We start from the raw sequence: 12,151 nt of genomic DNA, 5'->3' as shown, positions 1-12,151 counted from the left end.
AATAAACCTGGCTGGGTGAAAGATGTTTCAGTACGTTCTTTATGATTTCCTCAGAGCACTGGGCTCAACCAGTGTTTTTACACTCTGAGAGGACTATTTCCTGTTTCACGGCAAACAAAAAAATTCCCAACCTACATTTTTTGATGTGATTTGACCCTAAGCCGGACTTGAACCAACTGGCAGATGTAAAAAAGCTACAACAAACAACAATACACTAACATCTAGTTTTCATTTTCATATTACATTTGTGGTAAATAATTACAATTTTACAAGCTGGAGATTTTTACATTTCTACAAACGTAATGAATTCCTGCAAATGTAATATTTATGTTTGTGGGAAATTTGTTATTATGTATGCAGTACACAACTGCTATTACAATTTTGGAAATGTATGTTTATGGGATTATTAGGTCAAAACCTGCAGATTTCTATTATGTTTGTGATTCATTATGTTTGTGGGCTTGTATTATACTTGCAGGTATGATAGGTGTCCTAACATTATGGAGTGTTGACAGGTATGATGAATAATGGTTTCCTCACAAACCTACATACAGACATCAAGATGCAGGAATGGGTGAAAGGGGATAAATGCTGTTCACTCCAGCTGTACCAAAGGACACAAGTGTTGTCCTTCTCAAAATTGTAACATTTTGTACCTCTGTCTGTACCAAGGTTATATTAGCTTTTGATCTTTCATTAGTTTTTATTTTCTATTCAGTTTTTACTTTTTTTTTTTTAAATTACAGTTCACTTTTAATCCGTTTTACTGCTGGATGGTTATAAACAACTTAAGACCAAAAATTGCCAATCAATATCATTTATTTTAAAAATAGTTTTGATGAAATGTATTAAAACAACTAGTTATCACAGTATATAAATAAATGTTTGGGGTCATTGTTTTGAAAAGGGCAAGTAATTTCCCTGCTATGACGTGACAAATATGTGAAATAACTGTGTAAAAGTGTGTTTGTATGAATTCTTACAATGTTTTGTATGAATATGTGCACTTTATACTTTTGTAACAGTACAACAGTAATGCAAATTAACAAAAGTATAGCAAAATGTAGTAAAATAAACAAAAATGACAGCTAACATTCAGATCCTAAACTCACACGTGGCCATGATCACCTAACACATTGCCAGTTTAGGGAAAGGCCCTGCACGATTATCATACTGTACATGCTGTTGGCTTAAGAGTGAAAGAACAGAACAGGAGAATTATGGGACTTGAAGTCCAAGAAGGGGGCGATGCCTTTGAAGCTTTTCGACACTGACCCAGAAAACGCCTACAAGTCCCATGATGCCTCGGCGCCAGTTATACTCTACCCACCTGATTGTCAACAGAGTAGCAATGTCTGCCGTTAGCGGGGAGGAAAGACTTTCAAAGATGGAGAACGAAGAGAAAACTTCTTCTGTACCGAGCAGGTAAACATATTAGTGCTGTTCGGAGGCCACTGAAATGTGTTTTCCCTGTTTTGAATTTTTTTATTTAGGTTTTCGATGGGAGTCGGGTAAAGCATCTTCACGGAACTGCCTTAATGTGTACTGTCACTGCACCTTATACAAAAGTAATATGTCGCTGTAATGGCAGCCAGGAAGTTACCGTGTAATTATTAGCTTATTACGAGCGTCAGACAAACTGACCTACTTCTTGTTCATGCTCACTCTCGCTCTCTCTTGGTTATAACACTGCAACACGAGGTAATTCTTAACATAACTTCATCCGCCCAAACCCAGAAAACATAAGAATACTTTTATTTCTCGTGAAAGCCGTTAAATATGTGAAATTAACGTTTAATGGCTAAAGCTAGAGAAAACCGTACAGCCTTAGTAGAAGACACGCTTCCTTTAGCATAAGAGGAGAGAAGCATGGCATGACGTATTCTGCTTGGGCACAAGAAAGTGCAGGGTGACTCACGTTTAAGTGATAATTCTGCCCTCCTTTTGGGGGGAAAAAGATGGGTACAGGCAAGAATGACACTTGATTTGGAGGAATAATACAAAAGCTGTATATACATATGGATAACAGTTATTATCATGACCCTGTTCTCTGTCAATGTGTGACGCCTACAGAGAAAACAGTCTTCAGGGTGATACCCCATTGAGCCACTAGAGAGGGCTACTGCACTGCTCCACTCACCGAGGGTTTGTCTGGTACATTCACTCAACCCGTGCTATTATTCTTACAGTTATACCTACTTTATGACTCTTTTTAAGGGCAGAGCACTGTTGACAATAAAAGACAAAGTGTACTGTCAAAGAAAGACATTCAACTAGCCAATTTACATTCTCTTTAGTAAAATTTTGCCATAGATTTACTGTCCTGAATTATGTTGTACAAATTTGAGTCTTATGATAAAAGTGTGCCTTTTTTACAAGTGTTTTCCTATTCTGCAATCACTATATAATACAGGAGAAAAAAACAAGTATCCATTTGTGCAAAGTAGCTATAGTTTTTCTATGTCTTTACCGTGATCCCTTTTTACCCAGCTGTGCTTCTAACCTTTTATCTCACCTGAATCATTTTCTAAAACAAAAGCATTCATTATGATGTGTCAAAGACAGTGTTTTCAATGGGCTTATTCATCTGCCATAATGATACATTTCCTTGGCTTGTTAAAATACAGCTGGTGCTGAAAGGTGATCTATTTAACTACCCTACAGATGCTCCAGTTATTTTGTCCTCTGCCTATATGTACTTACATAACTGTGTCCTAGTTTCTAAATTTGAGTCATGTTAATGATTTTTTTATCTTTATGACCTCTTTGAAATATGAGCGCTGATTTTCAATTGCTTTAATTAATTTTTAAACTTAAAAGCTCTAAATTGATAAACAAATCTGCATATTTGTTCCACTTTTTCCTGCGTCTAATAAATATTTCAACATTTGTCCTGCTGAATTTTCAGCGCAAGTAAGTTTAACTTTAGCACAGGCCTGTAACCCCTCCATTCGTCTCCGTAGCCATAGAGAGATCTCTGAATGTTTGACATAGCAACCGGTTCAGGCTTCTTTTTCCGATATGGCTTTTCTTGCTTTGCAGCTGTCTTCTTGAAGTAACAGTTAGTCCCAGAACTACATTGAAGATTAGAGGAAAAAACATTGAATCCCCTTGCGTCTCTCCCCCAGTGGTTTTAACAAGGAAGTAAACAGAAATAAAGGCTTGTCAAATCTACGATCCAAATATTTGAAAAACACTTTAAATGTTGGTTTATCCAGTTCCTTTTGTAAGCAGTGCGGTTCTTAAACTGTGAGGCGCTCGGTTCCTGGGTTTGTTTTTGCTGAGCTTGAAAACAATTAGTCTGCCTGCAACCTATGATCTCTGAGTATAATGATTTGTTTGTCTGTGCAAGTGGTGGCCTGGGAGGAGTGTGTGTTTGCATGAGTGTTGTTTGTGTGCGTTGCCTTGGGCAGCTTCTCAGACTGTCAGCTGACAGAGCAGTGGAGGTAGTGTTGGGTTTCATCATGCTGTTTATTCCCTGCTCTGCACTGTGAGGGAAGTTAGGGAGGGGATAGTGCTGTGGGCGTTAGTGTGTTTGCTGTCGTGCCGACGTCTCCAGACTCTGGTGTAAGGCACATAGAGACATGGTGGATCCCTGCAGGGAAAAAGCACACTGCTTCCCCTCTGCTATTCCCCGCTGTCCTCTTCCTTCTCTCCATATCTCCTTCTCTTCTCTTCCCTGACACAGCCTGAGGCGTCTCTCTTATGTATCGTGCACTTGCACCAACATCAGAGGAGAATAATAGCTTTTTGTTCATTCTTGTTTTTGTGTTTGCTTCCTGGTGTTGCTCTCCTCTGGTCCCTCTTTTCACCTCTCGCCTCATATTGCAGCACTGACTGTCAAAAACAGATGACCCAAGCTTGGCATGCATGTGTATGTGTATGCCACGAGTGGGAAGGTCTGGCTCTAACCTGCTGCTATTAATATCACCTAATGAACATAATCTGGAGGGTAGGTTATCCTCTTACATTTGTTGGCCGAGCGGCTGAGGGGAGGAGTGGAAAGCGAGGGAAAGAGGAGGGAAAAGCTAGTGCAGTAGTTTTCACACTGAGTGCGCTCTCTCCAACAAGCTGCAGTGCCTTCACTCTCTCTCTCTTTCTCTCCCTTGAATGGAAGAATAGAAAGCTAAGCAGCTGTGTAAAGTTTCATTTCTCTTCCAAGCTGAGCCCCCTTTACATTACTCATCATTTACCTGCCACTCTCTCTGGATGTGTTGTACCAGAGGGCAGTGTTGTTAAGTGTTTTATGTGCTAGAGTGCATATATACCCTCAGTAATCCTGCTAGTAGTAATAAACAACTTGTGGGGAACATATACACAGTGGAAACCTCCCTTATATTCTTCTCCGGTCATGAACTCTCTACCGGCTTACTCAGGAGCTAGAATATCTGGCTGCTGGACTCTAAGATCTGATGGAAGGTAAGTGCATTATACTTCTTTATTTACTTCTACTTTTGTCATCCTTTTATCTTCAGAATCAACTACTTTAAGTACTAGTAATTAAGATGTCAGAGTGTTTCTATTGTGGATGAACAGGAGCAATCAAGCCAGTCAGTAGATCTCTGGAGTGGACCATTCAGGTTCATGTTGACACTTTGAGAAAGTTTGCCTCTGTTACCAAGTGATCAGATTTTGTGTGAGCAGGCTTTATTTTGTGTTGGTTTGCAGGCAGTCTCACATATTGACATAATGATGATTCAGCACTGTAATTAGATAGGTTCAGCTTTGTTAGTTGTTTGAGATTTTTTTTGTAAGATGCAAAAACAGAGAAATAATCCTGGTTCAAGGTGAAACCTTAACTTTGCAAAAACATGCCACATCATCAAGCCTGTATAAACAGAGATGTACCCCCTTTTTACCTCTTGTTACCTGCTCTGATACCTAGACTTAAGTACTAGCTGATACTGAATACCCCTTGGATACAAGTTTGGAAAAAAGTTAAGAGTTTTGTGATTGTTGTTAGCTCTGAGTTGTTTATTGTTGTCATGTGGTTATTTACCTTAAACCAGTCTGTTTCTTTGGGGGCTTTTGGGAGTGTAATGTGTCCAGTGATTGACATGGCAAGGCATTTAAGACAGTGTCGGACACTAATTTGGATTAAGGTTGTCACAATACCAGATATTAAAACTTCAGTGCTATTTTTGTAAAGAATTGAACTGTCAATATCGTTTTGATGCCATATCAACTACATAAAACCTTAGCACATAATGATATTTGTTGTTTTTGACCACCAAAAATCACTCCTGCACACTTTTAACATTGCACTTTTTTGGCAACAGTACTCAAAATATTGCTAGCATATACAGAGCTCTTTCTCATTTGTTTGTGGTAACTTTTGGTTTGAAATAGTTTTTCACAACCTTTTCCTTGAAGCCCTCCTGCCCCCCACTTGTAGCTAAGAAAAGCTGAGCCCTCCCCTCCAGGACCTAATCTTGCAAAGCAGATGGATATGCCTGTTTCCTTGTTTCTGACTGGCGAATCCATCTTGCAAAGCTCCCGTCTGAACCGTTTGGGCCCAGTTAGAAAGTGACAGGACCAATCAGCATCGGGCGCGGCGGAGTCATGATGTAAGCAAGCAGCAACAAGAGGCCGGTGCCTTTATGGCAGAAGACATTAGCGTGGATGCTGCTAAAGCGCCAGTTTTATCAGAACTTGACATTTCTTCATTAAAAGAAGAACAAAGAACAGCAGTGACTTGTTTTCTTTTCAAAAACGACATAAGTCGTGTACTGACATGTCTACAGTTGCCATGGTTCGCGTTATTCCTCGGTAGCTGCGCATGCGCACCTCAGTCACAGCGACGGCGTCATGTGTTTTGTTGGTCTGATTGGCCTGTAAAGATGTGAACGACAGAATGTTCATCCAATCACCCTCCGAGTTTTTTTTCAAAGGCTCTGCCCTTTCCCAAATGCTGAATATCAAAGGTTTTCCAGGTGGACGTGTGAAACAAATCCATCTGGCATGTCAGGTTTTTAGGACCCACATTAAAAAAGGATTAATTGCCACCAAAAGTTGATGGCAGTTTTAACTATTTTATTCACATGATACCAACAGAACATGCCCACACACTCTATACAGTAAGTTTGATATCTTTTTATTTATATGTTTTGTAATTGTGCAAATTAATTTAGCCAACCTTACCCAGGCTGTCACTATGACTTTTGACTGCACCGATCCAAACAGAGCCATGCTGATTTACTTTTCCATAATCAGTTTGGCTGTGCCGAGCTATGCCCAGAATGACCCTGCACTGGAGCAGGGCCCATGCGCACCCGCCCTGCCTTTAAGCATGCTGCAGTGATGTCACAGCGGTATGTTATCATTCAGGGCACCTCACAGACGTGTTTAAGTAGCAACCGCTGCACCAAACTTTGAAATAAGTCAGGACAGTAGCATGTACAGGCATGATGTGAGTGGACACTAAACAAAACAGTTGTTGATTTGAAATGTTTTGACTGCCATTTCTACTACAGACTATATTTGCATATTATCTGGCAAGTCACTCTTAATTTTTTAGCTATTCAAAGTTTGTCCACCCATCCCAAAGTGCACCTGATCCTGGTTACATTTTACCGTCATTTTTAACCCCTTGCAGCACTCACCCTCCTCTCTCTGGAGCCTCTCCTTCTTCTGGCAGAACAAGACAGTGTTTACTGAAGTGAAGCTCTTCAACATTTCTGACCCAAAATGCTGTTCTAGATGCGCCCCAAAACAGGTAGTCAAGCTGCTGTAATGGAAAGCCCCATGGGGCACCCCCTAAGGAGGGTCTAGTCCCCAGTTTGGGAACCAGAACTAAAAAAAATAGAATGAAGGTCTAACTTTGCACATATGCCCGGATTAAACAGAATCCTATTTCTGATTTTTATGTTACATCTTGTTTACTGAAAAGACAAAGATCTTAGCTTGTACAGGTAAGATCTGGTATTCTTCCTCTGGCTATATTCCAAGAGAAAACACAGTTGTGTTATTTAGCTGAAGTGGAAAATGAGTCCCATTTTGCACAAAATTTGATGATGGTAGAGAGTTATTGCTTTATGAATTGGTTCATAAAAGTTCTGAAATACTGCGGTGGTCTGATGAGCAGAAACTGGAATGGCTCTTTAATTTTTGTGTTTAAACTTGCACTTTTTGTCTCAAAAGCTTGAAAAATAAGACACCACAGTATGACACAGTCTGGTTAATTGGTATTTAGTTTGTCTTCAATCTCCTGTTTTTTCCATAACAATGGAAAGTCTTACTTCGCTCTCTGATCCTGGACCGGTTAAATTCTTTTTGTCATGTAAGCCTGTGCTTTCTGGGCATGTGACTGTATGTATGAGACGGGTAATAAAATAAAAACTAGTAATTTTTTTTTAAGTTTAGTTATTTTATAAAAGTATTTAAATCAACAAAAAGAACAGATATTGTATCTATTTAGAGCACGTGTTTTCAGAAAGTAGCAAAAGTTATGACAGCCTTGATATCCTTACTGTCTTTGCAGCTTGGTTAGTATTAACAAATGTTCTCATAATTCAGTTAGGCTGATTTGGACTGTGTTGCCCACCCTTACCTTTAACTGCACCAGTAAATTGAAGTCGTGCTCTGTAGATTTTTCAAATTATCTGTTGTGCATGTGTGTAGTCTCTCTCACAGACTCCTCTCAGGTACCCAGCACAGCGACCTCTTAACAACCTCTCCTTATTCTGCTTTCATAGATGACTCTGTTTAACACTGGGGAGCAGTGAGTACTGTATGTTTAACCTCTGAACAAGGGAGTGATTCAGCACAGTCAACTATTCTTATCTTTTATAGCACCCTGGTTTGGTTTTAGCTGATAACCCAGTGCAAGTGCTCAGCCCCATACTTGTTTTTCTGAAGTTGTGTTAGAAAGATCCCTTGCTCCGTCAAAGCTCTGATGACCCTTTTTGCGATAAGATAAATCTTTTATTTGCTTCAGCCTAGTTCTGTTGACACTGAACCTGGGGAGGTGAATGGCCTATATAAAGATGTGCAAGCCGAGGGTTGACTGAATAACAGAGAAAAGGACGGAGGTACTTGAAGGACTCTCATTCAATTCTTTTGTAGCTATGGCATCTGGTGTTTTGCAGAACTCACTGGGTGAAGTGTGGATGTCTCGGATACTGCAGTAAGTTGTTTCTACCAACTGTTACCTGGTTGCACCTGTCACTTAGCTGCATGTGTGTTTGCAAATGATTCCTGTTGATTTCTCTTTTTTTAATGGCAGAAACAAGTAATCTAAGTGGCAGCTTCAATGACTATGTCTGAGTGGATATTCTCCTCAGGCTGTTTTTGTGGGTTTTTTGGGGAGAGGTTGCATTCCTGACAGCTCACTTAGCAATGGGTTAGACCAGTTTTTGCACCACTGTTTTCTGCTCTGAATCTTAAGCAGGAAGAACCAATGACTCACTTTTAACCTGTACTTTTCTTCACTTGCCTTTTTTATGTCCCAAAGTAAACGGATATTTTACGCTGGCATACTTGCAGCAGTGTCATTACTGTCTGTGAATTTGGTCCTTAGTATTGCTATTGTTTTGTGCTGATTGATTAGCATGTTTGGTTTGAATAGTCCATGCAGATTCTCTCTGGCTGTCATTAGAGCCCTATACCTCCATCAGCAAGCTCCTTGCCATTTGTGTTCAGGACCGTATTATCATACTGTCTGTAATCTTACATCATTACCATGGATCATGGTGATTTAGAACAATGTGTACACACGAGTCTGTTGCATAACTTAGCTGAGGCCTGTGGTAGAGGTAGTGAAGTCAACATACTTTTCCCACCCAGTTAAAATGATGAACTTTGAACTTTGGTACCTACAGCAGGTACAAAGTTCACCTGCAGAAGATCTGAACACTAAACATTAACCCGCCCACAACAGGAGATATAAACATTGATCTAGTGTTGTCTACTGTCAGGTAACAGTGCCATTACACTACACATGTATGGTTCCATCACACAAGTGCGCAACTATAATAAAGCAACATAACTGACCTTTTGTTTAGGATGATACTGTAAAGATAGTCTGTATCTTTCTGTGTCAGCACAGGTCTCTGATGTCCCTTGTTTCTTGTTAACTTTCACCACTGCTCAAACTTAACACAAAATATTGGAATTTAGCACAAACCCAATAATGTTTTATCTAGTCTTTGATGGGTAGAAATTTTCTACTTTTTATTGCATTTCAACAAGTCTCTGTTGGTGCATTTTCAAGATTCAAAGTTAAGTTTATTTGAAGATTTTCATCATGTACCTGCATGCAAGGCTGCCCATAAGGAGCGATATAAAGGAGAGCTTTCTGGAACCCACCATATGGGGTCACATGGAGGTCAGGAAAATCATGATCCATTGTAAAGTCAATCTGTGTTTAACCTGAATAATAACCACTCCTATTAAAGAAACAAAAAAAATAATTTTGTTCATTTATTTATGCTATTGTATAAATAAAGCCTTTTCAAAATGTTAACCCCTTTTCTGTTAACTGGATTAACTTTTTTTTTTTTTTTGGCAAATATTAACGTTAAATCAACCATTTGGAAAGTAGCCTAATTCATAGCTTAACCATGATCTGCACAAATGTCAGGGTACAAGAGAATAAAGTGGAAGGAACTGAAATAACTTAGGTGGAAAATAATGAAATAATTGCAAAAAGAAATAAAAGGCCTTGAAAGTTGCAAAAAGTTGGCAGAAAAAAAAGATGTGAAAAGTGGTAACAGAGTGGTTAAAATGGGTTAAAAGTGGCAAAAAATTGAATAAAGTTGCAGAAATGGGTAAAGAAAGGCAAGATGGGTGAAAAATTGTGGAAAGTAGTTAAAAAGTGGCTAAGAGGTTAAAATGACAAAAAAAATGGTTATGAGGGCAAAATTGATTACAAGGGGGGAAAAAAAATAGATAAAAACTGCAAAATTGGGTTACAAAGGCAAAAAATGGCAAAATGGGTTGGTATATGGTGAAAAGCTGTTAAAAAGTGGTAAAAAAAAATGTTAAAAGTGGGGAAAATGGGCATAAACAGTGTTGAAAAGAGGTTATAAATTGGCACGAATAGTTTGAACAGCAGCACCTGGTAACAGCATGTCACACCTTTCAGCTCCAAAATGTAGTACCTGTTTGCCAGTATGCTACACCAATGCTACTGGTCCAACACACATGCATTGATATAATTAATAAATCACAAGTGAGGAGGGCACATTCACTGGGTTTTTAGCGGCCAAGCCAACTCTGTGGTCAGGCCTGTCTGCATTCATACAAAAAAGAAATGCCCTTTGCAGTGTTAAAACAAATATTTAGATGTGCTTAAAACAGCCTCCAATAAAAACAACACTACTTAAGGAGTCGTATCGCATCTGAAATTGCTATTCTTGCTTTTCAAAATAACAAAGTTACTTAAATTTAAAATGCAATATTTGTCCGAATTTGTCTTACATTCTTACTTCATCAGACTGAGATGAGATGAAAAAATGGAATATCAGGCCTGATTTTCTGGTCCCAGAACAAATTAAAATACAGTGTATTATACAAGGGCCATAATAAGTGATGGTTTTACTCTGAGGTAATAAATTCTTTCATTGTGTAGTTTACAAAATCAAACAGAAGTATTTGCCATAGAGTACCAAAACTGGCCTTTTTAACACCCTATAAAAAGTATTTGTTTGGTTTATGATGCTGCAGCCCCCAAAACATGAGTTGGTCCTGTAACTTTCAGTTTGTGATGATTTTTGTGATGATTTTTGCCTTGCTCTCTCATCAGTGGTAGTCTGATCACATTCAACAGTCAAATTTATCACCCGTTGTTTTCACCATTTAAAATATTATTTTCCTGCTCTGCTACAGCAGTTGTTTCAAAAATAACTATCAAAACAGACAAAATACTCCAGACAAGAGAATTGATCAGTTGTTGGCTGACTGTAATCTCTCCAACCCTTTAAAATATGTCCTTTAAGTTATTCTTTTTCTTTGTTTTGTTGTTTTCCAGTGGAGGTGGTGAGGGATCACTGGACCGGCTCCTCCCCTCGGTCAGCACAGGCCTCTCACCCAGGAAAAGGACCACCAGTCAGTGTAAATCTGAGCCTCCTCTCCTACGCACCTCCAAACGAACTATTTACACCGCTGGCCGGCCGCCCTGGTACAATGAACACGGAACACAGTCCAAAGAGGCCTTCGTCATTGGTAAGAAACCTTAAGACATGCATGCCGTAACACAATGTTCCCTTTACCTTTTCTCGTTCCCTGTTTAGCATTGTTCTATAAAAGAACAGTATATATATGATATAATATAATATTATATAATATTTAATATTATATTATAATATTAAACGCAAACATACATTCGAAAGGAGGAGTTCTTCAAACCAAGCGAGCCATAGTGAAAATCAAAAGAATTTGCAAACTTAGGACCTGACATTTGTGTTCATGCTTTAGCCATCAGCTATACTCTTGGGGCCAGATTCATGAAGAATAGCGCTGCTTTTTCAGCATGTTGAACCTGTGAAAATTGCAACAAAAAATCCAGAGAGCAAAGGTAAATAGATGTAAACTGCATACAAACTGCTTAGCCTAGTAAACAACTAGGTGCACTTGTTGCATGTAAATGAGAGAATATTCAAAGTTAGGTGCAAAATTTCTTCCCTAATAGAAAACTAGTCCTGGTGCAAAAAGCAACTTATTCACAAACGCAAGTGCTTATTGAAACATGCACTTAAATTGGTGCAGTTAAGTTGCACTTAACTCTTTTATTATGGGCACAGTTTCTTTTCTCTCTCAACTCAAGTCAATAAGAGAATCTTTTTTATTAACAACTGTGAACTGTGGAACTGCCAAGACTTGGGTATCAGCCACTTTTGAATAAAACATGTGTCAAAAAATTGAATACACTGTTAGCCAGATATGCAGTGCACTCAGAAAGTATTCAGGCCCTTGCAAAACACTTGAAATTAAGCTCAGCTGCCTCCTTGTTTGCTTGATCTTTGCTGAGATGTTTCTACCCCTTGATTGGAGTTCATCTGTGGTAAAATAGATTAAGTTGGGCGTGATTTGGAAAGGCACACACCTCTCTTTAGAAGGTCTCACAGCTGATAATGCATATCAGAGTAAAAACCAAGTCATGAGGTCAACTGTTAACAACTTTTGCAACATGACAAAATTAAAAAACACTGTT

At 38.9% G+C, this 12,151-nt stretch overlaps 1 protein-coding gene and 1 long non-coding RNA gene across 6 annotated transcripts in view; one reads left to right on the top strand and one right to left on the bottom strand.

Annotated features, from left to right (window-relative positions):
* The window catches only part of LOC121517213, a 51,435-nt gene extending 43,755 nt beyond the window's left edge, over positions 1-7,680 (bottom strand). Inside the window, exon 1 of the long non-coding RNA XR_005992540.1 lies at positions 7,550-7,680. This is a non-coding gene — a long non-coding RNA (uncharacterized LOC121517213). The remainder of the gene's footprint in view (positions 1-7,549) is intronic.
* uckl1b (uridine-cytidine kinase 1-like 1b) overlaps positions 1,298-12,151 on the top strand; it is a 30,012-nt gene continuing 19,158 nt past the window's right edge. For 2 of the 5 annotated variants that reach the window (XM_041798806.1, XM_041798808.1), the window contains exons 1-2: positions 4,061-4,419; positions 10,970-11,163. In XM_041798806.1, coding sequence (XP_041654740.1) covers positions 4,352-4,419; positions 10,970-11,163 — 262 coding nt within the window. In that variant the 5' untranslated portion in view covers positions 4,061-4,351. Of the gene's footprint in view, positions 1,426-4,060; positions 4,420-7,862; positions 8,126-10,969; positions 11,164-12,151 lie in introns of those variants that run through there. The other 3 variants (XM_041798804.1, XM_041798805.1, XM_041798809.1) reach the window with 3 other exon arrangements.

This window comes from Cheilinus undulatus, linkage group 11 (genome assembly GCF_018320785.1).
Source record: "Cheilinus undulatus linkage group 11, ASM1832078v1, whole genome shotgun sequence".
In the NCBI taxonomy this organism is placed as follows: Eukaryota; Metazoa; Chordata; class Actinopteri; order Labriformes; family Labridae; genus Cheilinus; species Cheilinus undulatus.
The sequence above is the reverse complement of the archived record's forward strand: the minus strand, read 5'-3'. Positions and strand labels throughout refer to the sequence as shown.